Raw genomic sequence first — 23,366 nt, forward strand, 5'->3', positions numbered from 1 at the left:
AACAAAATACAGCATCAATACAATTATGTTGAAGACTGGATGACAATGAAACAAGGTTGAAACCATTTCTCTTTCAAGAGGCCAATTCCATAAGGAATAACCCTTCAAATATCCCAATTCCGAAAGAATACTGGCCAGATGGAACAATGAAACCTGCACAAAAAACATCATCATGAGGAACAAGAGCACCTTCAGAGAGCGAGAATAATCCATCAAACGAACTTCATAGATCGGGGAAGGCACCTTTTTTTGATAGGATGAAGAACAGCCTGGCCTCGAGAGGGTGTGTGGACATGATGATGCCTTGGAAGCGTTGGTAGTATTAAGGCGAACCATTTTTTCTTTAAATTTCAACAATTTAGAGTTCAAAGATTCTGTAAACAGACTTTTCAATGATATTTACAATGAAGACTTTTCTAACAATAATAAGGAATAATAATTGAAAATAATAAATTAATAATAGAATTGAATAATTTTACAAAATGAGGGATGAAATAAACAAGGGTTGAAGTTATTGTTGATCTATTTACATATCCATAATTAATTTTCAGACGTGGTATATCCAAAGATCATGTGCAAGGTCAAAACAATTCCAATCAGCAACATGAAGTGTGTACTCCAAATCTTAAAGGTTTGACTTGCATTACCTCCCCAACCTGTTCCCAAGATTTGGTTCAAACAAAAAGTTCATTCATCAACGTTATCATGTCATCCAAAATGTCACATCAAGAAGAACATTAGACAAATATCTCTACTTACAAAATATGAAAAAGCATGTTTTTCCATTGGTAGTACCATCGGATTTTTCATTTCCTGCCTGCGAGGGATCAATGTATTGTCCTGTTCCATCGTCAGTACTTGGAGCAATTTCCTTTGATTCGCACAAGAGAGTATAACCTAATTTAGGACAAGCAATGGAACCCTTAAATCCATTGAAACTAGTAATGTTGAGATAGGATTGATCGGCAGGACAATCCACATATTGAGAAGTAGTGTGAAGACGAATTCTTAAAATCTTTTCTTTTTCGGTCGCAACTGTAAACGAGACATCTTGAAGCAGAATTTTCATCTTCCATGGTTCCAGAGAATCCATTCAATTCTAAATTACCTTCAAAACAAGCACTATTCGAATTGAATACTTCTGTAGAACGTCTTGGCATGGTCTGGTCATTACAAGCAATATAACGACGAATGAATGGACAAAAATCAAACCATGACACTCTTCCCCCCATTGCTGGATTTGAAAAGTACCGATATTGAGCTGGCAAACTTGACGTATAAGTCACAATATCACAAACACCCTTGTCACGTAAATGATAGGCACAAGTGACCTTCTTTGAAGTGGTATCTGTGCAGTAATATCCTTTTCTTGTAGAGTCCCAATTGTTACATCGATCAGTAGCAAAAGAACAACCCATATTCTTACCAAAAGTAGGTTCAATAGCATTGGTCAAATTAGGTTGATACCATCCTGTGACTTGTAAAAGTGTGAGAGTGGCAATGGATGTAAAACAAGATCTTCCAAATTGTTGACATCCATCTAAGGAAGGAGCCATCAATTCATTCACAAACACTCTACTATCAAAATGTGATCCAGCAGATCCTGAACTTCCATATTCTTCAATTGGGACATCCACTGGTGTCGAACAACCTGTAATTTGTTGAAACATGGATCTCATACTAGGATGAATGAAAAAAGTTCGAGACGCTGTGGCTCCATTTTCATTACTTTGTCTTGTCGCAACGACATTGCTTTCTCCCAAAGGTTTTCCAGTAGAATCCACATACGAGCCATACATGGAAGAACTGAACCCCAAAATATGAGTCACTTCATGTTCCAATGTACTCAACAAGACATGTTCATTGGAAGCACTATTGTAAATATCTAGAATTGCTGGATTAACATTCAATTGTCCTCCTATTGGTCTTCGATAGGTAGTCTCAACAATGCATGCAGTTGCCCAGGCAGCAGTTGTGCTTGTTGTTGGTCTCATGGTCACAAAAATATACAAATCTGTAGAAGTGTCATAATTTGGAGAGGTGACAGAGGAAGGCCAAGCGACACCACCTTCAGCTCCACAAGGTTGTTGAGTTGGAGGTACTGTAAAAACACTCAATCTTCTTGTAGTGAGTTGAGATTCAATTTTAGCTTTCACAGTATTCACAAGACTAATCACACGTGCTTGTTTGGCAGTGGTGGCAACATCTCCACTTTGACAAGTTCCCCAACAATTCGTTGTGACACCTGCATTTTCATTGCAAACAACACTAGTTGAAGAGGGGTTTCCTCGTTGATATTGTTGACCTTGTGAATAACAGGTTCGTGAATCTACATCATTGGCGATGGTACTTGTATCCAAACGGATTCGAATTGGGCTAAAAACATCATAAACTTTTTTGATCTCTCGTTTTTCTGTTAGAATGGTTCGATGCTCGAGTGGTAGAGTCAGTCCACGAGAAACATCCAAATTCTTGAAAAGATCTGATTTGGACTTGTCCCCACCATGTAATTTTAATTCATCCTCGAAAAGTTTATCATGCATACATTTATGATGTGGTGTGTTGTGATTGGATTCAGGATGGGAATGGATGTGATTGTACTCTTTGTGGGCAAACATGTGGAAGGTGGAATGTGCAGACACTTGTGACATGACCACCAGGACAACCACAAGGATAAGCAATCGATGAACAAGTTCTCGCATTTTTTTTGTTGATTTGATGGTTGACAGGTATCGCTCAGCAAGTTCGTCAACGAAGTTTATTTGGAACATCTTCCTTGTTTTTTTCGATTCTGACATAAATGGCTGGTGGTATCATCATTAGATTCAGTTGATGAGAAACAGTTCCTTAAACTCGTCTCGTTCTTCATCTTCTTTAGTTTCCTCACTCTTTGCTTTTTTGGCGACTGTATTTGGAGGAGCAGATCGGAACACGAGAGGTTTTCCATTTCGTTTCTTTGCTACGTTTGACTGCAAAATCGATTTGTTTTTCTTTTCCTTTTGGCTTTTTTGTTTGTTTCCTTCCTCTCTTTGCTGTTTTCTTCTTTCTTTTTCTCTTTGCTTTTCGTATTTAGAAATAAAATCGCTGTCGTAGTCATCTAAATACGTTAACAAGCTTTCAAGTTTTGTCTCTATCTTTGAGAGCATAAACAAAGGATCAAGATTTTCCACTAAATCTGCGTTCTCGTCGTTGTCAAGTTCGATGGCCGAGTCCAAATATATTTCCTTAATTTTGTCAGACAATGTTTTGAGCTTCTCTTCACCATCTTGATCATTGTTAGCTGAATGTCGTTCTGATACGGTTTTCAATCGCTCCTGCTCCATCTCTATTTGTTCATTAAGGCTATCTATTTGGAGTTGAAGATTCTCTGCCTCAGCATTCCTTAGAATGAAATTGTTTAAAACGATGCGTATAATGAATGAGGAGAACAACTTACATTTTCTTCTTTGTCTCCTTGTATATCTTCTGTACTTCTTCAAGCTGCTCTTGGATGTCTTCAGTACTTTGAATAAGAATTAAATTGCTTTCTTCCAATTCTGAATAAATATTTAACAATTGTTCCGGTTTTTTAAAATACATTTCAATGGCCTCGTCGTCATCATCTTCATCATCGTCTTCTCCGCCATCGATCGAAGCTATTTGAGTCATTTTAGTTTCTGGTTTTTCATCATCATTACTAGAGTTTTTAGAGGCTATCTTTGAAGTACCTTGGTTCTTGTTTTTCTTTGAATTCTTCTTTTCGTTCATTTTCATTAACTCTTCCTTAGGTGTGAGAGAATCCAAAAATTCCTTATATCTTCTGCAGTTTTCTAATTGTTCGTCTAGTTTAGCTATCTCAGTGTTAATAGCCGCAGCCCTAGCATTCAATTTCTTAATTTCATTTTGTTTTGATTGTTTGGCTTTTGTTTCTTCTTCTGCTTTTTTGATGGCTTCAACCGCCCTAATGTCATTCAAAGCCAAAAAGTCGTCAAACGCTTGTGTCTGTTGCTTTAGTTCTTGCTCCATTTGAAATAACTTTTGTTCTCGTTTTTGAGCTTTTTTTTCGAGCTTCTTGACTTCAAATTTCTTTGTGTCAATGCTCATTTGCAATAAAAACATTTGTTTTTTCTTCTCTATAAAATCTCCAACGTTTTCCTTTTTTTTATACGAAGCATCCAGTGACATATCACCTGAGGGAGCGCTTTTAGATTTTTTGTCGTTGATGTTGGGCAGCAAAGCACGATCTCTGCGGCTGCTGAATTTATGTTTTCGAGGAGAACGTGAGTGCAAGCTGGAGTTGGCATCTTTGTTTGTTTCTTTTTCTCTCCTTTCAAATATTTGCTCATCAGTTGGAATTTTGAATGGATTTTCAAACTCATCCTCATCGGAGGATGATTGATCTTCATCGTAACTGGTTTGAAGAAGTTTGACCTGCTTTGAAGGCATTTTTAAAAAATGAAAATTTCAGTAGATGTTTGAAGTGGCGGGATCAAAGGAGAACGTGTATCCAAGTACAACCGATTCCCCCAAGTCTCACGAGATCATCTCTTCAACTTATGATTCATAGTTCGTATCACACACATTGTTTATAATAAATTCTCTATTGAGTTCAATTCTTGTTTCTAATTCTCTAATTTATTTATGCAAGCAAACCGTGTTGTTCAAGATATTCTTCGATTTGCAACAATCGGTTGTACTTGGATACACGTTCTCCTCTAGCAGTAGCACCAGTCTTAATGTGTGTGGCTCCAATACCAACCACCAAGTCAGAGATTAAAGTGGTTGCAGTCTCACCGGATCTATGCGAAACAATAACCTTTTGTCCAACATTGAAAATCATTCTGGCAGCATTCATTGCTTCGGTGATGGTACCAATTTGGTTAACCTTCAACAACAAAGCATTTGCCCACTTTTCCTCAATTCCTTGCTTGATTAATCTGGTATTTGTTGTGTACAAATCATCACCAACCAACATGATCTTTGATCCTAATCTTTCAGTCAAAAGTTTCCATCCTTCATAATCCTTTTCTTCCAATCCATCTTCAATGGAGATAATAGCAGGGTGTCTATTGACCAATTGAACATAATATTCAACCATTTCTTCGGAGGTCAAGAACTCTTTTTGTTGAGTAATTTCATACTTCTTAGTGTCCGAGTTGTAGAACTCACTTGAAGCAGCATCCAAAGCCAAAAACACATCTTCGCCAACCTTGTAGCCTGCCTTGCCAATTGCTTCCTCGATATAATTCAATGCTTCATCAGCAGTTTCCAAGTTTGGTGCAAATCCTCCTTCATCACCAACGTTCTTTGCACTTGGACCAGCTCTCTCAGCAAGAATCTTACCCAAATGTTGATAAACTTCAGCGACACATCTCACCTTCTCACGGAATGGTTGATTTTCCTTTGGTAAAATCATAAATTCTTGAATTTGGAGACGACCACCTGCGTGTTTACCTCCATTCAAAATGTTGACCATAGGAGTAGGCAAACGGAACTTTAAGTTTTCAAACTTATCAGCTCCATGGAATGCTCTTGCCAAGTACAAGAACAATTCCTCATTTCTGACAGCAGCACCAGCAGTGGCAAGTGCAAAACTGCATGCAGTGATCGCATTACCTCCCAAATTGCTCTTCAACTCATCACCATCAGCATCGATCAAAGCTTGATCGAGTTCTGTCAAGTTTTCCAATGACTTTCCTTCCACTGCCTTGCCCAACACATCATTCACATTCTTCACAGCTTTCAAAACACCTTTTCCGAGGTATCTTGATTTATCACCATCACGAAGTTCGTGAGCTTCATTGCTTCCTGTACTTGCTCCGGATGGTGCAGAAGCAGTGGCTACTGGTCTCTTTTGTCCATTAGCATAAACGTCAACTTCAACCGTTGGATTACCTCTTGAATCCAAAATTTCTCTACCAACAAGCTTGTCGACACGATTGACAGCACCCTTCTTTCCACGGTTCAAAAAGAAGTGACCAAGGAATCCAACGGGATCACTGGCGTTGGCATTGTAGCATTCATTGAGAGCATCTTCAACCAACTTTTGAAGATTGTGATTTTGAAGATATTCACTGACCTGAATTTCAAAGAAGAGATGTGATGACATTCAGAGTAAACGAATGGAACATGTACAAGAGAGTGTTTGATGGATTATCATCATATTGGACACATTAACACGTGTAAATCCATGGTTTTGTTACAAGTGAATATTGTTGTAATATTAATTATACAACAAATAGTAATCACCACCAAATTGATTCATTGGATTCATCCGAGGATTGAATGGATTGAATTTACCGTATGGGTTGCACACAACAAACACAACAAAATTCGTTGGATTTTAAAATCCAATCAAACACAACACATCATACAATGATCATTTTGGCTTAACAAGTCACTACAAACAGGTACGTACTGGTTGTTTATCGGTCATGTTGGAGCAAATTTTTTGGCTGTGAAGAAAACAATTTTGGCCAAACCCATTCTCAACAAGCATAAGCACCAAATAAAGCATGGCCTAAAAAACGAAAAAAGTGAAAATGCTTTGAATGACAAGCTTTCCTCAAGAAATAATAATGGAACAAGAGGTACAAAACATGTGAGTGAGACATTTGAGTCGAAGGAGAGGGTAGTAATTGGCTTGTTAAGCTGGCACTCAAACTTTTTTGATGGGGTTTAATGGCTTGACATCTTCGACATGAGCTGGCTCGTATTGGAATGAGGAACTGATGAATGGAGGAACATAAAAAAGATCTTCTCTAGGAATAGATGGACCATAAACATTTTCTTGGTATAACAGCTCCAAAATATTATATTGACTTTGCTGCGGGTCCATAGATGTATCATCGTGAGTGGATTCAAAAGCAATAGCTTTCAGAAAGTTATTGGGATGTAAACTCAGAGAAGAGTAATGTTTCTTACAAACTTCAGTAAATGACTGAACGTTAATTTCTAAATTAATAAACGGTATTTTCGCATAGGAGCATTGATTTATAAGGAAGTCTATTTGAATAGGATTAATTTGCAAATAGTTTGCATCTGGAAAAATTACTAATTCAATTTGATGTGATTGAGGACTGGAAATAATTTCAGAAATTCTATTCACTTCATAAATAATATTGTGAAAAGGGCATTCTTGAATTCTTCAACAAAACATTAAAATAAATTTGGACCAATCGGAAAGATCACATACAATTTCAAAACCTTGTTTTGTTGCTCCGAAGACAAAATTTTGAATTTCGGAGAAAAAGGGTTTGCAAGAGTTTTTTTCACTTTCTTCGCTACTTTCTTTTGTTGGGGTTTTTTGGCCTGTGTTGAAGAATTGTTGGCTTTTGACATTTTTCTTTTAAGAAGTAGACACGAACATATAGTCAAGACTAGAAATAATCTGGTACAATTTTTGACATATAGTATCTCACATTAACAATAACAACAATCGGGTGTGGTATAGTGGTAGCATTCCAGACTGTCACTCTGGCGACCCGGGTTCAATTCCCGGCACTCGAGTAATTTTTAGTATAAGCTTTTACTCAGAGTGATGGTTTTCAAATCTCTCTGTTCCCGCTTCCTTAAAAAAATTAACGTTAACGATTTTGCAAATTTCGTAACTTTCTTGATTTGCCGCCACTTTTTGATGTGGTCAAGTCCAACAAGAAAAAAGAACAAAAATTCTCTTTCTCGAAATCAGCCAAACACATATTTTGAAGAAGAAATGGTATGTTAGTCATGATACTTTCCGCTCTTGAAATTACTGACTCAATGTGTCCGATACATTATGCAACTGTCGTTTGGTTTGCAATGTTATGATAAACCATATATAGCCAACAACCAGCATGGAGAATAGCTCTAGTAATCATCATCATCATCATTCATCATCTCCTTCTTCAAACAAGTCCAGTCTACGAATCAATCATCAACATTCAGCATCAGCAGCATCGGTATCACCTGGACACTACAGAAAGCCCAAAAAGCTCCACATTCTCAACAAAATGGAACGAGAAAGAAGAGAACAATTCGAGAGATTGAAGCAAAGCCAACAACCCATTCCAACAACTACTCAATCAGCTACGTTTTCCAGCAAATCTCTTTCTGAATCCATGACTAGGCTTTCTCTTGATTCTTCCAGTTCACCAAGTTTACTTTCTTTGGCGTCTAGCTTACAAGATCCTGACAAGTCGAGTCCTCAACAACAAAAGAGCGAAGATAAAGCTGGTCTTGTGGACACCAAAATTTCCTCCACTCTGCCATTACGTCCAATTCCAATACATCCTTCTACTTTCAACAATACTCTTAATGTAAAGAATAACGCAAACTCCAATTCATCCTCAACTATCATTCCTATAAGCAGCTATGATCCATCTGTAAAGACTAATTCCTCTACCATTACCTCCTCTAGCATTCCAAAAACTCCCCAATCTCAAAAAACAAAGCAATTTTTCAAACGAAAGATTATTTCACCAATGCAAAACCCTACTCTTGTAAATGAAGAAGCAGAAGATTTTACAGACATTTCTAAGAGATTGGCATTCGATCAAAAGAATGTCGCAATTAAGGTGCGTCCTTCCATTCCTCCATCATCTAATTCCCTCACTTCTGACCCTCCTCTCTCCACACCTGAAAAAAGATTGACGAAAAGAATTACCCTTCACAAGAAAACTAGTGTTACCAAGGCTCCAGACGTACCCTACTCACTCAAATTTGTTTTTTAGAACCGAATTTAACATTTTTCAGCATTATTTCCAAATTCATCACAGTTTTGTACTGCAGGTTGATGAATTCAAATATTTCCTTTTTCCATGTTTGGCATTAAGATAAAAGCTTCATCCAACTTGCACATCGTGATGATAATATGATATCTTAAAAGAATCCATTGAAACAACATGTTGACGAACGCAAGTAAAAAAGCTTTTTTCTTACCATCAGCATTGAGTGCAGAATTTATTTCATTGCTCAAGAATACAAAGAAAGAGGTGGTTTTGTTTCTTGACTACGATGGAACCTTGACTCCGATCGTGGATCGACCCGAGAAAGCCATTCTTTCCAATGAAGCAAGAGAAGTCATGAATCATTTGTCAAATTATTTCCGAATAGCTGTTGTGTCGGGAAGAACACGAGCAGATGTTATGGATCGTGTGGGTCTTCCACATCTCTTTTATGCTGGTTCTCATGGATTCGATATTTCTGGTCCAGTGAAACATATTCGTCATGACCGTGCAGGTTTGGTCGTACAAACACTTCTCACTCAAGATTGCTCCTCGCAGTGGACCACACAAAAGCGTGACGATGGAACCGATATTGTAACCTTTCAGGTGGCCAAAGAATGTATTCCCGTTTTAAGAAGAATCTATGAAACACTTAAAGAAAGTCTTTCAGGTATTGAGGGATGTATTTTGGAAAATAATATATTTTCTCTTTCTGTCCACTACAGATTGATTAAAGACGAGAAGAATGTACAAAGAGTGAGTGAAATTGTGGAACAAGTTTGTAAGGATGAAACACAAGTTGTTCACACTCACGGTAAAATGGTTCATGAAATTAGAATCAACACCGATTGGAACAAGGGAAAAGCAGTTCAATTTCTTCTTAATTTTTGGAATCTGGGAACGAGTGACAAGGTGTTTTCAATCTTTATCGGCGATGACAAGACCGACGAAGATGCATTCAAACTCTTGAAAGATCATGATTTGGGAGTTGGAATACTTGTCTCACCAACCAATGTCGAAAGATTTGATGCAGTACTGTCTCAAGATGATAGTGCAAGTTTACCAAGTGTGCCAGGAGACGGCACCATAGCAGCAGCTCCAAATGCAAATCCTCAATTCCTTACCTATGCCGATTATCACTTAAAGGATCCAAAAATGGTGGTTGAATTTCTTCAAACACTGTTAAAGGAATGGAGAGAATAGCAATTTTAATCGTTGGATGCATCCATGTAAATAGCAATGAGTCATTAGTTTGAATAAATTATTCGTTGAAATGGTTGTTTACTTTTTGAGCTCAGAAACTTCATCATCTCGAAGCACCATGTTCGGTATTCTGTCCTTGATGGGATATCTTCGACCACATGAAGGATTAGTGCAAACAAGCTCGCCATTACGGACTTGCAATTCTAATAAGAGTTTGTGTAATGATTTCATAGCAGCTTCGTTTTCTCCAACATTCTCTGGTAATGATTCTGGTAAACCCTCAATAGAAAGCTAAATAGTGGCGCATCATCATCATTCCAATAATTTAAAATTGAAAGTTATCATATTTAATATCGGAAAGTTATCGTTGTGATTTCGGAATCCATGTATTCGTTTAAACTTCATCAGAATACCAATTCAAATAAACATACATTACTTGCAGCACTTTTCAGAGCATCATAATCAATTCTTTGAAGAACATTTAAAATAAATTCTTTGTTTTCATCTTGCTCTTCATTTTCCACTTCGGTTGCTTCAATTTTGAGAGGGAATGATTCACATTTCAAACAACACATCATGTTATGAACGAGAAGTCTCATTTTTTCGTCTTGTTGAGCCCTTAAAAAATGACTGACGATCATCCCTCGTTAATCACTAAAATTGCGCACCTTGAAAAATATATTGAATATCTACAATCTACCATGAATGATCTCACTAAAGTAATTAATGATATGATTGAAAAGCAACTGCATGAACCTACTTCTAATCTTAAAATCAATGATAACCCTCCAAATGATGAGTCAGTTATGTCCACTCTAATATTCCCCCAAACACAAATACAAGCACCATCTTCTACACAAACACATACACAAACACATACACATACACACACACCACACACACTTACACACAACAAAAAAGAACAAATTCCTATGAAGAACAAATACCAAAGCCGTAGATTCAACCAAGAAACAACAACCAATATCAACCTAAACAAGAAAAATCTCTCTTCCAAAGATAACTCGAACCCTAAGGTAAAAAAACCTCAACCAAAAAAAACACCAAAGACCGCAAAAATGCATTGATCAACCCGCCCAACAACTAAGAAATCTATCGACTTCAACAAAGGATTAACAATATACTGCGCAACCAACTTGTACAAAAACAAAGAGGCACTTCAATTTCTCCTCAATCACCTCAAGGCCTCCAAACTTGCGAAGGATCCATGGGTCCCCTCTGAAAGACCATTCATACTCCAAATTGTTCCGTCCTCATCAAGCTCAAGGGACGAAATCATCAAGAACCTCAATACCGCCAAAAGTCAAACAAACTTTAAATACTTTATCTCTGATATGTCTCTCCAAATCACAGAGTTCACCGCTCAACATCTTACTGGAAACGATGAAAACAATATTCTTCATATGATCTCCTGCCTATGCAATTGGCATGAGAAATCTAAAGGTTTAATAGCTATGAGAATTAGTAAACCACCAGACTCAAGCTGCTTCAAAACCACTGTTACAGTTAAGAATTTACAATCACTACAAGAAATCCTCTCTAACACCGAATGGTCTCGCCTCAAAACTTATACTCAACTAGCTGAAGATTCCCGTTTTGAAGTCTTTATCAACCTCTCTACAGATTTTGAAAAACATGAAATCGTAAACGTCGTTAAAGATATCACCACTAAAGCAGGAATTACTATTCACCCAAACTCTATCAAAATCGATGAAAAGGCATCTCCTTTTAATCCTGAAGAATCATATTATAACACCATAGTGTCTCTTAAATCTGATACTGAAGTCGATCGTATCTTAGAAGTGGACCATCCTATTGAAACCAAGCATGGCAGAATCATCACAAAATCCTTCAAGTCCAAAGCGCAGTTCTTTAAAGAAAAAGCTATCTCCAAATCAAATCAATCAACAGAGAAAGAAAGCTCTAACTTCTCAACTATTACTACTCCAAATAATTATGAAGCAAGGTTTACCAGCCTTGAAAAAAGAGTCTCCAATATGGAAAGCAATATATCATATATTGCTAAGAATATGGAAACTCTAATGCACAGCGTTAAAAGACTCGTCCAAGCTGGGAAGAGAAAGGACATGCATGATAAAGATATTGAATGACTTTTACTATTGCAACCCTTAATGTGAATGGAATCCTTCCAAAGGATCCCAATCAATCAAGTAGATTGGACAAAATCATACGGCTTATGGATATCTATCACCTTAACTTCATGGCAATCCAAGAATCACACATTAACAACTCACAATACACACGCACTTTTCACCAAAACCTCTATCGATATTATTCTTTTCTCAACAATAATAATTCTCATGATGGAACTTTTGTCCTTACCCATCAACGTCACAAAAAGAAAGCTATTCATCAAATCCTTATTCCAGGACGTCTCCAACTATGCACCATCCACATCGGTGGATGCTTATTGAATATATTTAATATTTATAACTACTCTGGAAATGAAGAAGAAGAAAATACTTTACTCGAGAAATTATCTGAAACCCTATCAACCCTAAATCACCAACCAATAATAGTGATTGTTGACATGAATTTTAGTTCAGAAGGAAATGCTTACAAAGACACCAAGTGGAAAACATTTATGGACCAACATAACCTAAAAGAAAGAGAAACAATAATTCCATCCTACATCAGAAAATACACATCACAAAACAAAATATTAGAAACAATCTCAAGACCTGACCACCTATTCCACTCGAGTCACATTGAAATAGAACATGAGCAAGCTTTACCACTCGTCACAACAAATGACCACATACCAATCATGTTCAAATTTAAATTATTAATTCCAACAACCTGGAAACGAATAATCAGCGATGAGCAAAGTGTTGCAAAAAAACTCGAAGAAATTTTGAAATCTCTTCCCGTCAACAACAATGAATTGAAAAAACTCAATCATGAGATCAAGAACCAATCTCATAAACCACATCCTATTAAGGGATTTAAGGAATCTGAAATCATTACCAATTTGAAACAACAGCTCCATAATCTCCATGAACAGAAATTATCCGAAACAACCCAAGATGAATCCACTATCAAAAGATCTATAAAGGAAACAAAGAAGAAACTCAAAGAACAATATAACCTTGAATTTGCGGAATATAGAAAAAAGTTCATAGATTCCATTAATAACAAACACACCAAAGGAATCCACAACTTCGATCACCATCTCAAATACAAGGAAATTGATTGGAATTCAACCAAAATAACAAAAGAAGGAGCTGTGAACTACTTTAAAAACAAATTCACCTCAAAACTAGATGACAAAACAGAAATTAAATTTAAACCAGGTGAATCAACAGTTAAAGAAGGACCGTCCAACATTACAATAACTAAAGAAGATGTTACGGACGCGTTGAAAAGAATGAAATCAACAACACAAGGGGTAGATTTCACAACAAAACAGATATTTGAAAATATCAATCCCAATAATTTAGCATCAGCATTTAATGACATGATCCAAAATCAAGACATCCCAAAATGCTGGAAACAAGGATGGGTTAAATTAATCGGAAAAAAAGATATAATCACAGACTACAAAGATCTAAGACCAATCACAATCATGAATATTGGATATAGACTCCTATTCAACATTATAACATTCAAACTTAAAGATTGGGCCGAATCAAATATCAACATTAGACAACAAGCATTCACCCAAAATCGAGAAACAACAAATCACTGCATCCTCATACAAGCCCTCATTAACAAATTCAAAAAGAAAGGATTCATTCTAACCAATATAGATATTGCTGCTGCATATGATTCCATTGAACTCAAAATCATTGACATGGCGCTCACCCACTGCAAATTCCCCCAAGAACTTAAAAACTTCATCATTAATGCTTACTCAAATCATCAAATCCAAATAGAATGGAATCATACACTATCAGAAAAATTCACCAAAACAAGAGGAATCCCACAAGGATGTCCTCTAGCTCCTCTAATCTATAACTGCATCTCCCAAATGATTATTGATAAAATTATTGAAAGAGAAAAACTCCCAATCACTCCACAAGATCTAGACATTGATGATATTGCCACACTTTGTTTTGCCGATGATATGTCAATTATCAATTCTAACATTACTCTCCACAACAAAAGACTCAAGAAAATTAACAGATGGTTCAAACAAATATTCCTAGAAATTAATCCATCCAAATCAGTTACAACTTCACTCCCTAAACCAAATGAGGCCTTGATTAACAATACCAAAATTCCAAACCAAGACAACCAAAGAATCCTCGGAGGATATCTTTTTGAATCTAAATTATTTAAGGAAGAACTAGAAAAAAGGAAACATAAGATGATGAATATCCTTAACATCCTCCCAATTAATCTGATTCAACCATATAATCTCAAACAAGTAGTCACATCTAAAACCTTATCCCAAATTAGACACCTTGCACGCAGTAATTCAATAAACCAATCCCAAATAGAATCATTCGACTCTTCAATCAGAAACCAAATCAAAAGAAAACTAAATATTGATGCAAGAACACCTAAAGAATGCCTATACTTACCAATCTACCAAGGAGGAATGGGTATTCCATGCCTTGAAATGATGACTGATATCATAACCCTAAGATCATTAATTAATATCTCATGTCACAATTACCAACTCATGCAAGAAGCGGTAAATGATGCTATCACATCAACATTCAACACCAAAAAATCCAAAAACCTAAATATATTTGAAAACTTCCACCACATAGCAAGGAAGTATGAGCTTAAAGTTGATAACTGCAACTACATACCTCAACTTGTAAATGAAGAATCACTAAAATACCATAAGAAATGTAAAAACTTTGAAGTATGGACTGATGGATCTAAAACTGAACAAGGAACTGGATTTGGTATTATTTTACAGTCCAAAAATATAATAACTAGACACAAATTCAAACTTGACCCAATCCATAGCAATAACTTAGCTGAACTACTAAGTATTGTCTACACTCTCCGATTATTACCAACAAAATCAAAAGCAAAAATCTACACAGACAGCGAAGTAAGTATCAATTTGCTATCAAATCCTAAATACCGAGGACCATTTCTCCCCCTTAAAACTGAATTTGAATTCCTCAAGAAATCTAAAAACCTACAAATCACCATCATCAAAGTTAAAGGCCACCAAAATAGTGGTAACATTCACGTAGACAAATTAGCCAAAAAGGGATGCACATCAGGAAAATTGATAATTCCTCACAGACAACTTACCCAAAACCAAATTATCCTCAAATCCAATAACCACTGGATTCCAGATATTGCAACATTCATCAAGAACAAACAACTTCAGAAATGGAATGAATCAATAACTTTGAAGAGCAGGAATAAGTTTAACCCTTCTTGCATCTTCCCAACAACATTCAATTTCATGAAGTCAAAGAATATCTCTCCCCAACAAAAATATGCAATCTGGAGAAACATGCACAATGCTCACATGAAAACATTTAAACAACAAACTCACACCTGCCCCAGATGTAATTGCACCGGAACTATTGAACATTATTCCACACGTTGCATATTACTATCGGAGGAAAGAATGTATGCTAAACAACAGATGAAGAGGCTTCTAAACATTGAATTGATTCCCCATGACCGAAATGAAATTCTAACCTCCTCCAAATTCCTTATCGACAGCAGAGGAATCATTCTTAACTCCGACACATATTTTACAAGAAGAAAACAGGACATCATCAAGTACTGGGTAGACATTCAAGCAATTCTATCGCTCTTGATGGGTAGAGCTTTTAATCAATACTTCTGCAGATTCTTCGTCGCAATTTCATCTGATGCGAGAGGTTCTTCATCGTTTGTTGCATTTGTGTCTCCATTCCTAGAAATTGCTTGTTGTAAATTTAGGACAGGTAGCTGATTGTATTCATATGTGAAAAGAAATGGTGTTGTTCTTTGGTGTTTCCTTGAGAGTGTTGGCATGCTGATTGTATTCAAACAAAAAATGAGAAATAAATTCGTTTCAAAGATAGGCATTTTCAAAGACAGCGTTTTCTTCGACAAGGGATGGAGAGGTTTTGAGAAATCAGAGCCCGGCGCTTTCTATTCTCTCGCTGCTTTCTGTGTTGGTGTGTTTTGTTATGAATTTAATCATGTGTGATAATTGTTATTTTATCCTCCATATGATGGAATTATTATATTTTGGAAATTTAAATTCTTGGCTGAATCATCATCGGAACGTAAAATTAATTTTATTATATTAGCTTCTTTCTTTCCCCTAGTTTCATATTTCGGATTCAAGTGGCTTGGCGGAATTGATATCACCAAAGCTTATCCACATATTGACTCGAGAGAAAAATTTGTCTTCTTTAACGACAAGGCATCTGGAAAGGATGACATTGGAGCAGTATTTGAATATCATTATGATGATGGAACCAAACAAGTAGTCTTCAAAAAGTAAATGTGAGTTTTATTTATTGGTTTTGAAATAAATAAAAGGTAGAGAATGAATGGTGATTCATTCTCCATAAATTAGTAATTGATGGAGATCAGGTTAGAGTTATATATGATTATTTTCAGTCTAATAAATTAAATAAGATAGAGAGTTATCATTGATTTACAGAATCTGCAGTAAAGAAGTAAAGAGGTACAGAGTGATCAATTTGCTCTTTAAAAACTGGAAGACGAGAGGTTTGTTGAATGGGAACCATGTCAATGTTTTGGCTAAGGGCTCTCCCAATTACAGCCTTGTCGATGGAGTGAATGAAACAACAACGAATTCCGTACATACATGTTCCTTCATAATGGTAGTTATTGCACAACTCGCTCTTGTACTATTGTTTTGATATTGCAACCATGAAATAACATTCTACGTAAGGAAATACTTACCTTATGATGTCTGGTAACCACTCTCAACTCTTGTCTGCCATGTGCGAATTGGCATTTATCCCCATATCTACAGAATCCAGTTTCTTCCCAAGATCTACATAGTTCTGTCTTGTAACGGTCTTTACCGTTGTAGGAAGCCTGATTGTCGTTCGTTTGTTGTTGATTGGTTGATTGCTGAACCACAATGTCGTTAAAATCTGTGCTGCTTGCAAAAGCCTCCAACGAGCGCTTGGAGGTAGAGGCAGACGAGAACTGTTTTTGTTGGGAAGAGGGAGCCGATGGGTTGGATTGTCTGCGTTGAGGAAGGGTTGTTGTTGTTGTTTTAATCGAGTTGTCGTTAAGGTGAATAGGACTTGAAACCCCTTGATGATTGTGGGTACATATGTGAGGCTTGCATGATGTTGATTTAAGGGTTTGAAGGTTGTTTCCGTTCATAGTTGAGCTTTGCTTACCCTTAACCGAGACTTGATTTTCTTGTGGTTTATGAAAAGATAAACCATCAAAGCTTGGGGTTTGATGATTGATTAAGGTCATGGATGGATTGCCAAGTTGATTGAAGGGTGTGCTCAGCAAGAAATGAAGAGAGTCGGGAGTTTGGCCAAAGCCTGGGTAAGTGCAGAGATGGTGATCCTCGCCCATATTGCTTGCAATCAAGTGAGTTGGATGATGATAGGACGAGTTCTTCATGGGTACATCCATTGAAGAAGAAGATGGCATGTAACGATGATCGAAAAGCATTGTCGGGAGAGGATAAATATAAATAATAATAATAATTATATTATACAACAGAGTACGGAACCAATAAGGAGAAATTAGTGTACTACAATCCTTTGGTATTTCCTGCTCAGAGAGTTTGAAGTATCTGGCTGCTGATCCCTCAAAGGCTAGGCTTTGGATAGATAGCGGTGCAGACAGTGAGGATGAATCAATATTGCTTCTGGAGGTTTAGAACAAGGGGTAGTTTTTTTTAATTGAATTGTTTTACGGGCCCTTCAGTTTATGGAAAGTTGTAAATGTGTGGTGGGAAACTTAATGGGAATGAGTGTTTGGATAATCGAATGAACACATGTGTTGACTATTAGATTATGATGATAGTTATTATGATTAACCCCAGGTTGATCATTATTCAAAAACTAATATTCCGCTCAAGAGTATCCGTGTTGGCTCTTGTTGCCGCTGGAAGCGTTTCACAACCCGCTTAAATTTGAAAATTAAAAAATGCCTACCAGCAAGAACGCGACAACGTCGGAACCTTCAAAAAAGAAGAAGAAGGTTTCAAATCACGATGCCGTTGCGGAAGCAATTGCAAAGCAATTTAACAAGGCTCAAAAATCTAAAGCCTCTCATGAAAAATGTATTGCTTTGTTGTTGGAAATTATGAATGAAAAGTATGAACTCTTTCTAGAGAAATTTTTTGAAATTATACATCCCGTGTTGATCATTTCCAAGAACGAGAAGTCAGCTGAAAATATTGTTCAGTTGATTGCAAAGTTTTGTGCTGCTGCGAAGGCACAAGAGCTCTCTTCTGAGTCTAATGCTGCAAAGCAAGGTTATGATTTTACTGTTGATTTTGTTGATAATTTGATTGTCTATGCCAACGCTTCAAACAAAACTGTAAGGTATAGAGTAGCACAAATCACAAGCCAAATCATTGAAAAGAGTCCTATGACGGAGGAGATTGACGAAGATTTTGTCAATTCAATCAAAGAAAAGTTTGTACCAAGACTACGAGACAAACTTCCAGCTGTTCGATTAATGGCTGTATGCGTTCTTTCTAAATTTCAAGATCCTCATTCACAATGTACAATAATGTCAGAATTTCTGCGAATGATGAGCTCAGATCCTAACAAGGACGTTAGAAAGGAAACAGTTAGGCGAATTTTTTTGTTAAAACAAACGCTTCGTGCAGTTCTTGACAAAGTAAAAGATGTAAAGGAGGACGTGAGAAGTGCTGCATATGAAAAGATTTTCTCGACAGTTAAGATGAAAAACTTTACTATTCAGCAAAGAGTTGAAATGATCAATTATGGATTGGAGGAAAGAGACCCCAATGTAAAAGAACAATTTGAACGTTTATTCATTGAGAAATGGTTCTCTGATTTTAAGTTTGACATTAATAAGTTTTTGACCATTCTAGATGTTATAGAGTACGAACCCATCTGTGAAAAGATCATTCGATTAATTCTGGATAGGTCAGACAAGATTTCCATCGTTGGAGATAAGGTTGATTTCCAATCACTTACTCCAGAACAAGCTCTTTTCTGGAGATGCAAATGTCAATACCTAGCATCCAAAAAAAAGGATTTGGATGATTTGCTTCCTTCTTCTATTACTGATTTTGTACGTTTGATCATTGAACATGTCAAACAAGATGATGAATTCATTGTCAGACAACTACTAATAATCTCTAAGTATCTTGATTACAGTGATGAAGTTGGAAGATCAAACGTTCATTCATTATTGAGCGAGATGCTTTCTTCGTTCCACAACCCAGAGGCTCATGTAAAGGAAATAATTGAATCCTTAAAATGTATTCTCCCAAATCCTGAAGATTTTCAATCTACTATTCTAAATAGAATAGATTTACTTCGAAATGCAGCTCTAACCGTATCCAAAAACAGAACCATCCAAGGAGAACACTTGGAATTGCAGAAAAAAGAGAGAATACAACAACTGAATCTCACCAAAGAGGAAATATTGAAGAAGATACAACAACTAAACGTTGAAAAAACATTTCTTGCTCAAAAAGAAGAGTATTTGGCAGCGAAACAAAAATTGGATCAAATTATGGAGCTCCATCACAAGTTGAAAGAGATTGAGGCTGAAATAACTAAAAGAGATGAAGTGAGAGATGACATGGAAGAAATTTGTTTGTGGTTAAGAGCGTTGCAAACTACGTATGAGTTTATCCTACAAGCTTATTTACCAGTGGATATTTCTCAATTCATTTATCTTCTAGATGATCTTATTTTAATTACCTTAAATCATGATTATGACTATCTCAGAGCTCTTTCCATCAAAACACTCGGCCAATTTTGTTCTTTAAATATTGATGATGCCAAACAGCATATTGGAACTCTTGTTAATATTCTTTCTCAAGAGACAAACGATGATTGTATCAATGAAGTGTTACAAGCCTTGTTCGATATATTCCGAATTCATTCTGCACAAGCACTTCTGACTCAACAAGAAAGCAAAAAGATCATGCTCAAGATGAAAGACAAATGTTCTTCAAGCAGCCGACAAGTAAGAACCACTTGTTGTGAGGGCTTTGCCAGATTGCTTCAAACCAACACGATTTACGAACAAGACTCTGCAGAGATTTTATCTGATTTAATATTGTTGCTGTTTAATGAGGCCACAGAAAAAGATCATAGATTGCGTCAATGTCTTACAATATTCTTTCCAGCATATACTTACAAGTCTGCTAATAATATGAAAACAATGGCTTCTGTATTTATGAATACTCTACGACGTGTGATTCATGCCGATAAGAAATCAACCCTTTCTAAAATCAACATACAGACTTTAAGTCAATACATGTTGGAGCTTACAAATCCAGAAAAGTTGTCAGACAAACAGAAGGCAGAAATCAAAGTAGACACTCTATGTTTGCATGAAAATATTGGAATTGCGTTAGCTTTCGAAATATCATTGAAACCAAGCTCCAAAGAATCTCAAATTTTCTGCAAATTATTTTCCTCACTCTCGATTTACAACACTAACAAGTATCATATCAAGAAACTCATTGCTCTATTAGAAATGGCACGAGAAAAGATTTCCAACAAAATTACACAACGCTCTTTGGAAAAATATATTGAAACACTAAAGCAAAACCTAAAGAAACCAAAAGAGGAACAAGATCATGAAGATGACGACGAAACAGCCAACATGGAACAAAAAATTGAAGCAGAAATTGAATTAGAGCGTAGCCAAATTGAAATGGAACTTGAGGTATTTGTGGATGCGTTAGATGAAAAACATATTGAGCATTCAAAGACTCCTGACACAGTAAAACGTCAAGAACGTGCAAAGAATCCTAATCAATCTGAAATTCGAGTGAATTTAATTGAGCTAGGTGAAGAACGCACCAAATTATTCTCAACTCCCACACAAACCAAATCCAATCGATATCCAACTCCACCAACAATCAATGAATCTCCCATTCAACTTGCAAAAGCAACTTCTCCATTCACTCCTCTCACACCTCAAGATGAAGAAGAAATTGATATCAGAGCAACACCCAATCGCAAATCCATTTCTAAACAACCTTCATCAGGAAGAAAATCCATTACACAAACCAACGACATGTATGACAGTGAAGACACTATCGAAGAGTTAAGTGACGGTGATAGTATTTTAGAGGAAAAAGTGACCGAACAACCAAAGAAGAAGATTTCATTTGCATCTCCTGAAGCCACGACATCATCGTCGTCATCGTTCAAGCCATCCACCCAACCACCCATTCGAAAATCCTCAACCAAACAACTCGCATATGAAATTTCTAACCTGTTGAACAATGCACCACTGAGCTCTGATGATGATGAAGATTAGTAATAATTAGGACATTAAATAATTCGAGCGCCAAAAATTCACCAGCCCGCCAAGATTTTGTAGTTTGTTTTTCGTCAGCGCAAAAAAATGCAAAAAACATCCTCTCCTCCATCATCAGCTGTTTCGAACAGCAACAAATCCTCAGTCAATGCCACTGAAGTAAGGTCCCTCTATGAGGCTACATTGCCTGTATATGTATTTCGGGATCAGTGCACCAACACCTCGACATGCAATGACGGGTATAGCGAGGCAAAACTATTCATGATAAAAATAACAATATCATGTAATTCTACCTGTTTACCCTCGACTGTATTGCCATCAGCTTCATCCATCTCATCGAAGAAGTCTCCATTCAATACCACCGTCCCTAATGTACCTAACTTTAATACTCTCATATTTACCCTTACTGATGATAATGATCTTTATTTTTTGTACACAGCCCAAATCGATGAGTGCAGCTACAGAAATTTAAAAATGTCTCAGCGCATCAAAACTGATTTCTCTCAATTTTCATCTCATCTGGAGCAAATGTTTGAAATGTGCAACAACTCTCATACTGAAAACAAACAAGAGTAAGTAGCGAGCGTTGTGACACGAAATACTAACACACTCATAGCTGGTATATTAAACTAACTGTGAACCAAGGAAAAGGAAAATCTGTCATGGAGATTATTAACGCTGACATGTTCAGTGAGAGCTCAAAATTTCATTTAGAGCTCGTTGAAGGATCGAACGAACAGAAAAAAGAATATTTAGCGAATCAGCTGAAATATTGGAAACAAATTGCCCAAGAAAACGAAAGGTTATTCAACAGCTGTGACACTGATTCCAAACAAAAACTGGAGCACTATGAATCAATCATTGCAGAATTGAAAGAAGAGAAACAGGAACTGCTAGTGAAATTTGAAAAAGAAATTTCTGGAACGACCTGCAAATTAAAAGAGGAAATCACCAGGCTGAAAGAGAAGCATCTCGAAGAGATGCAAAAACAACAAAAAAGAATGGATGATGAGAGAAGAGAGGCCGAAGACAAACGTATAAGCGAAACTAAGGCGCTCACAACAAAGCTTGAGGAATATCGAAACAACAACAATGAGTTAACGTCTGCAAAGTTCAGCTTGGAAGCTGATTTGAGACAACAGTTAAGCAAAACATCTCTTCTCGAAAACGAAAAAAAAGCATATTTAGAAGAAGTCACGAAACTCAGAGAACAAAATCGAGAATTGGACATTTTGCGCTATGATCACGAAAAGAAAATTAGAGAGTTGGAGACAAAGCTATTACTTAATGAAGAAATTATGAAAGAAAAAGGGCTGAACCTCAAAGCACTCAACGAACATCTTAAAGAAAAGGAACAGCAAGAATTGAGCAAAGCAGAAATAATTGCCGAGCTCAAGTCAAAGGTCGAAATACAAGAAAAAGATATCAATGAGAAGAGCTCTGACCTTAAGAGATGTCACGAAATTATTAAACGATTTAAAGAACGAGAAGACTTTATGCTAGAAAAAGAAAAAGAAAGAAAGCTGAAAATGCAAGCAATGCAACATGCTCTAAAGAAAAAGGAACAAGAGAAGAGTCAATTACTTCAGACCGTTGAGAAACGAAATCACACCATCCAAGAGTTGGAATCCAATGTGCGAGCTCTCCAACAAAAGTGTAGTGAATCTGAATCACAACTGCAAGAAGCTCTAAAGAAAGTGGAACAATCTCAATTCACAATCGATGCAATGCTTAGCAGCAAGAACAAACTTGGTACCACAAGTTATGTCGATAGCTTGAGCACTTTTGGCTTAAACTCTAGCAGTACAGGAACTTATACAGACTACTCAACACCTGATCGATCTCTGTTGCAAGCAGAACAAACTTCAAAGCTTGATAATTTTACGAATTACTACAAAACAGCAAGATTTGGAATAGAAAGCAGCAGCATTAATCAAGCATCGTCATCTCCAACTTCTTTGAAGAAGAATATTGTTTCATTTGATACTGGAAATAAAGATTGGATCGAAGGTCTATAATTTTTACTCTTCCTTTTCAATA

The 23,366-nt window shown here is 36.5% G+C and overlaps 12 protein-coding genes across 12 annotated transcripts; 6 read left to right on the forward strand and 6 right to left on the reverse strand.

Annotated features, from left to right (window-relative positions):
• Positions 1-540: 540 nt before the first annotated feature.
• Positions 541-2,702, reverse strand: FDP41_001643 (uncharacterized protein; the record flags this gene model as incomplete). The annotated part of the gene is made up of 3 exons (XM_044704750.1): positions 541-656; positions 760-1,050; positions 1,109-2,702. 3 exons carry the CDS (start codon positions 2,700-2,702, stop codon positions 541-543), a joined length of 2,001 nt encoding a protein of 666 aa, XP_044564013.1.
• Positions 2,703-2,825: 123 nt separating this feature from the next.
• On the reverse strand, positions 2,826-4,425 carry FDP41_001644 (uncharacterized protein; the record flags this gene model as incomplete). Its single annotated transcript, XM_044704751.1, has 2 exons — positions 2,826-3,381; positions 3,437-4,425. The coding sequence occupies 2 exons, from the start codon at positions 4,423-4,425 to the stop codon at positions 2,826-2,828; spliced, it is 1,545 nt and encodes a 514-aa protein (XP_044564014.1).
• A 193-nt stretch (positions 4,426-4,618) lies between these two features.
• Positions 4,619-6,415, reverse strand: FDP41_001645 (uncharacterized protein; the record flags this gene model as incomplete). The annotated part of the gene is made up of 2 exons (XM_044704752.1): positions 4,619-6,058; positions 6,398-6,415. 2 exons carry the CDS (start codon positions 6,413-6,415, stop codon positions 4,619-4,621), a joined length of 1,458 nt encoding a protein of 485 aa, XP_044564015.1.
• Positions 6,416-6,637: 222 nt separating this feature from the next.
• Positions 6,638-7,320, reverse strand: FDP41_001646 (uncharacterized protein; the record flags this gene model as incomplete). Its single annotated transcript, XM_044704753.1, has 2 exons — positions 6,638-7,124; positions 7,175-7,320. 2 exons carry the CDS (start codon positions 7,318-7,320, stop codon positions 6,638-6,640), a joined length of 633 nt encoding a protein of 210 aa, XP_044564016.1.
• Positions 7,321-7,814: 494 nt separating this feature from the next.
• On the forward strand, positions 7,815-8,690 carry FDP41_001647 (uncharacterized protein; the record flags this gene model as incomplete). The annotated part of the gene is made up of 1 exon (XM_044704754.1): positions 7,815-8,690. One exon carries the CDS (start codon positions 7,815-7,817, stop codon positions 8,688-8,690), a length of 876 nt encoding a protein of 291 aa, XP_044564017.1.
• A 171-nt stretch (positions 8,691-8,861) lies between these two features.
• Positions 8,862-9,887, forward strand: FDP41_001648 (uncharacterized protein; the record flags this gene model as incomplete). The annotated part of the gene is made up of 1 exon (XM_044704755.1): positions 8,862-9,887. The coding sequence occupies one exon, from the start codon at positions 8,862-8,864 to the stop codon at positions 9,885-9,887; it is 1,026 nt and encodes a 341-aa protein (XP_044564018.1).
• A 78-nt stretch (positions 9,888-9,965) lies between these two features.
• On the reverse strand, positions 9,966-10,486 carry FDP41_001649 (uncharacterized protein; the record flags this gene model as incomplete). The annotated part of the gene is made up of 2 exons (XM_044704756.1): positions 9,966-10,178; positions 10,319-10,486. The coding sequence occupies 2 exons, from the start codon at positions 10,484-10,486 to the stop codon at positions 9,966-9,968; spliced, it is 381 nt and encodes a 126-aa protein (XP_044564019.1).
• Positions 10,487-10,513: 27 nt separating this feature from the next.
• On the forward strand, positions 10,514-12,016 carry FDP41_001650 (uncharacterized protein; the record flags this gene model as incomplete). The annotated part of the gene is made up of 2 exons (XM_044704758.1): positions 10,514-10,921; positions 11,090-12,016. 2 exons carry the CDS (start codon positions 10,514-10,516, stop codon positions 12,014-12,016), a joined length of 1,335 nt encoding a protein of 444 aa, XP_044564020.1.
• Positions 12,017-12,126: 110 nt separating this feature from the next.
• On the forward strand, positions 12,127-16,344 carry FDP41_001651 (uncharacterized protein; the record flags this gene model as incomplete). Its single annotated transcript, XM_044704759.1, has 3 exons — positions 12,127-15,796; positions 15,917-16,012; positions 16,148-16,344. The coding sequence occupies 3 exons, from the start codon at positions 12,127-12,129 to the stop codon at positions 16,342-16,344; spliced, it is 3,963 nt and encodes a 1,320-aa protein (XP_044564021.1).
• A 148-nt stretch (positions 16,345-16,492) lies between these two features.
• FDP41_001652 (uncharacterized protein) lies at positions 16,493-17,510 on the reverse strand (the record flags this gene model as incomplete). The annotated part of the gene is made up of 2 exons (XM_044704760.1): positions 16,493-16,717; positions 16,773-17,510. 2 exons carry the CDS (start codon positions 17,508-17,510, stop codon positions 16,493-16,495), a joined length of 963 nt encoding a protein of 320 aa, XP_044564022.1.
• A 480-nt stretch (positions 17,511-17,990) lies between these two features.
• On the forward strand, positions 17,991-21,326 carry FDP41_001653 (uncharacterized protein; the record flags this gene model as incomplete). The annotated part of the gene is made up of 1 exon (XM_044704761.1): positions 17,991-21,326. One exon carries the CDS (start codon positions 17,991-17,993, stop codon positions 21,324-21,326), a length of 3,336 nt encoding a protein of 1,111 aa, XP_044564023.1.
• Positions 21,327-21,413: 87 nt separating this feature from the next.
• Positions 21,414-23,344, forward strand: FDP41_001654 (uncharacterized protein; the record flags this gene model as incomplete). The annotated part of the gene is made up of 2 exons (XM_044704762.1): positions 21,414-21,898; positions 21,943-23,344. 2 exons carry the CDS (start codon positions 21,414-21,416, stop codon positions 23,342-23,344), a joined length of 1,887 nt encoding a protein of 628 aa, XP_044564024.1.
• Positions 23,345-23,366: the final 22 nt, after the last annotated feature.

Source organism: Naegleria fowleri (genome assembly GCF_008403515.1).
Source record: "Naegleria fowleri strain ATCC 30894 chromosome Unknown tig27, whole genome shotgun sequence".
NCBI classification, from domain to species: Eukaryota; Heterolobosea; class Eutetramitea; order Acrasida; family Naegleriidae; genus Naegleria; species Naegleria fowleri.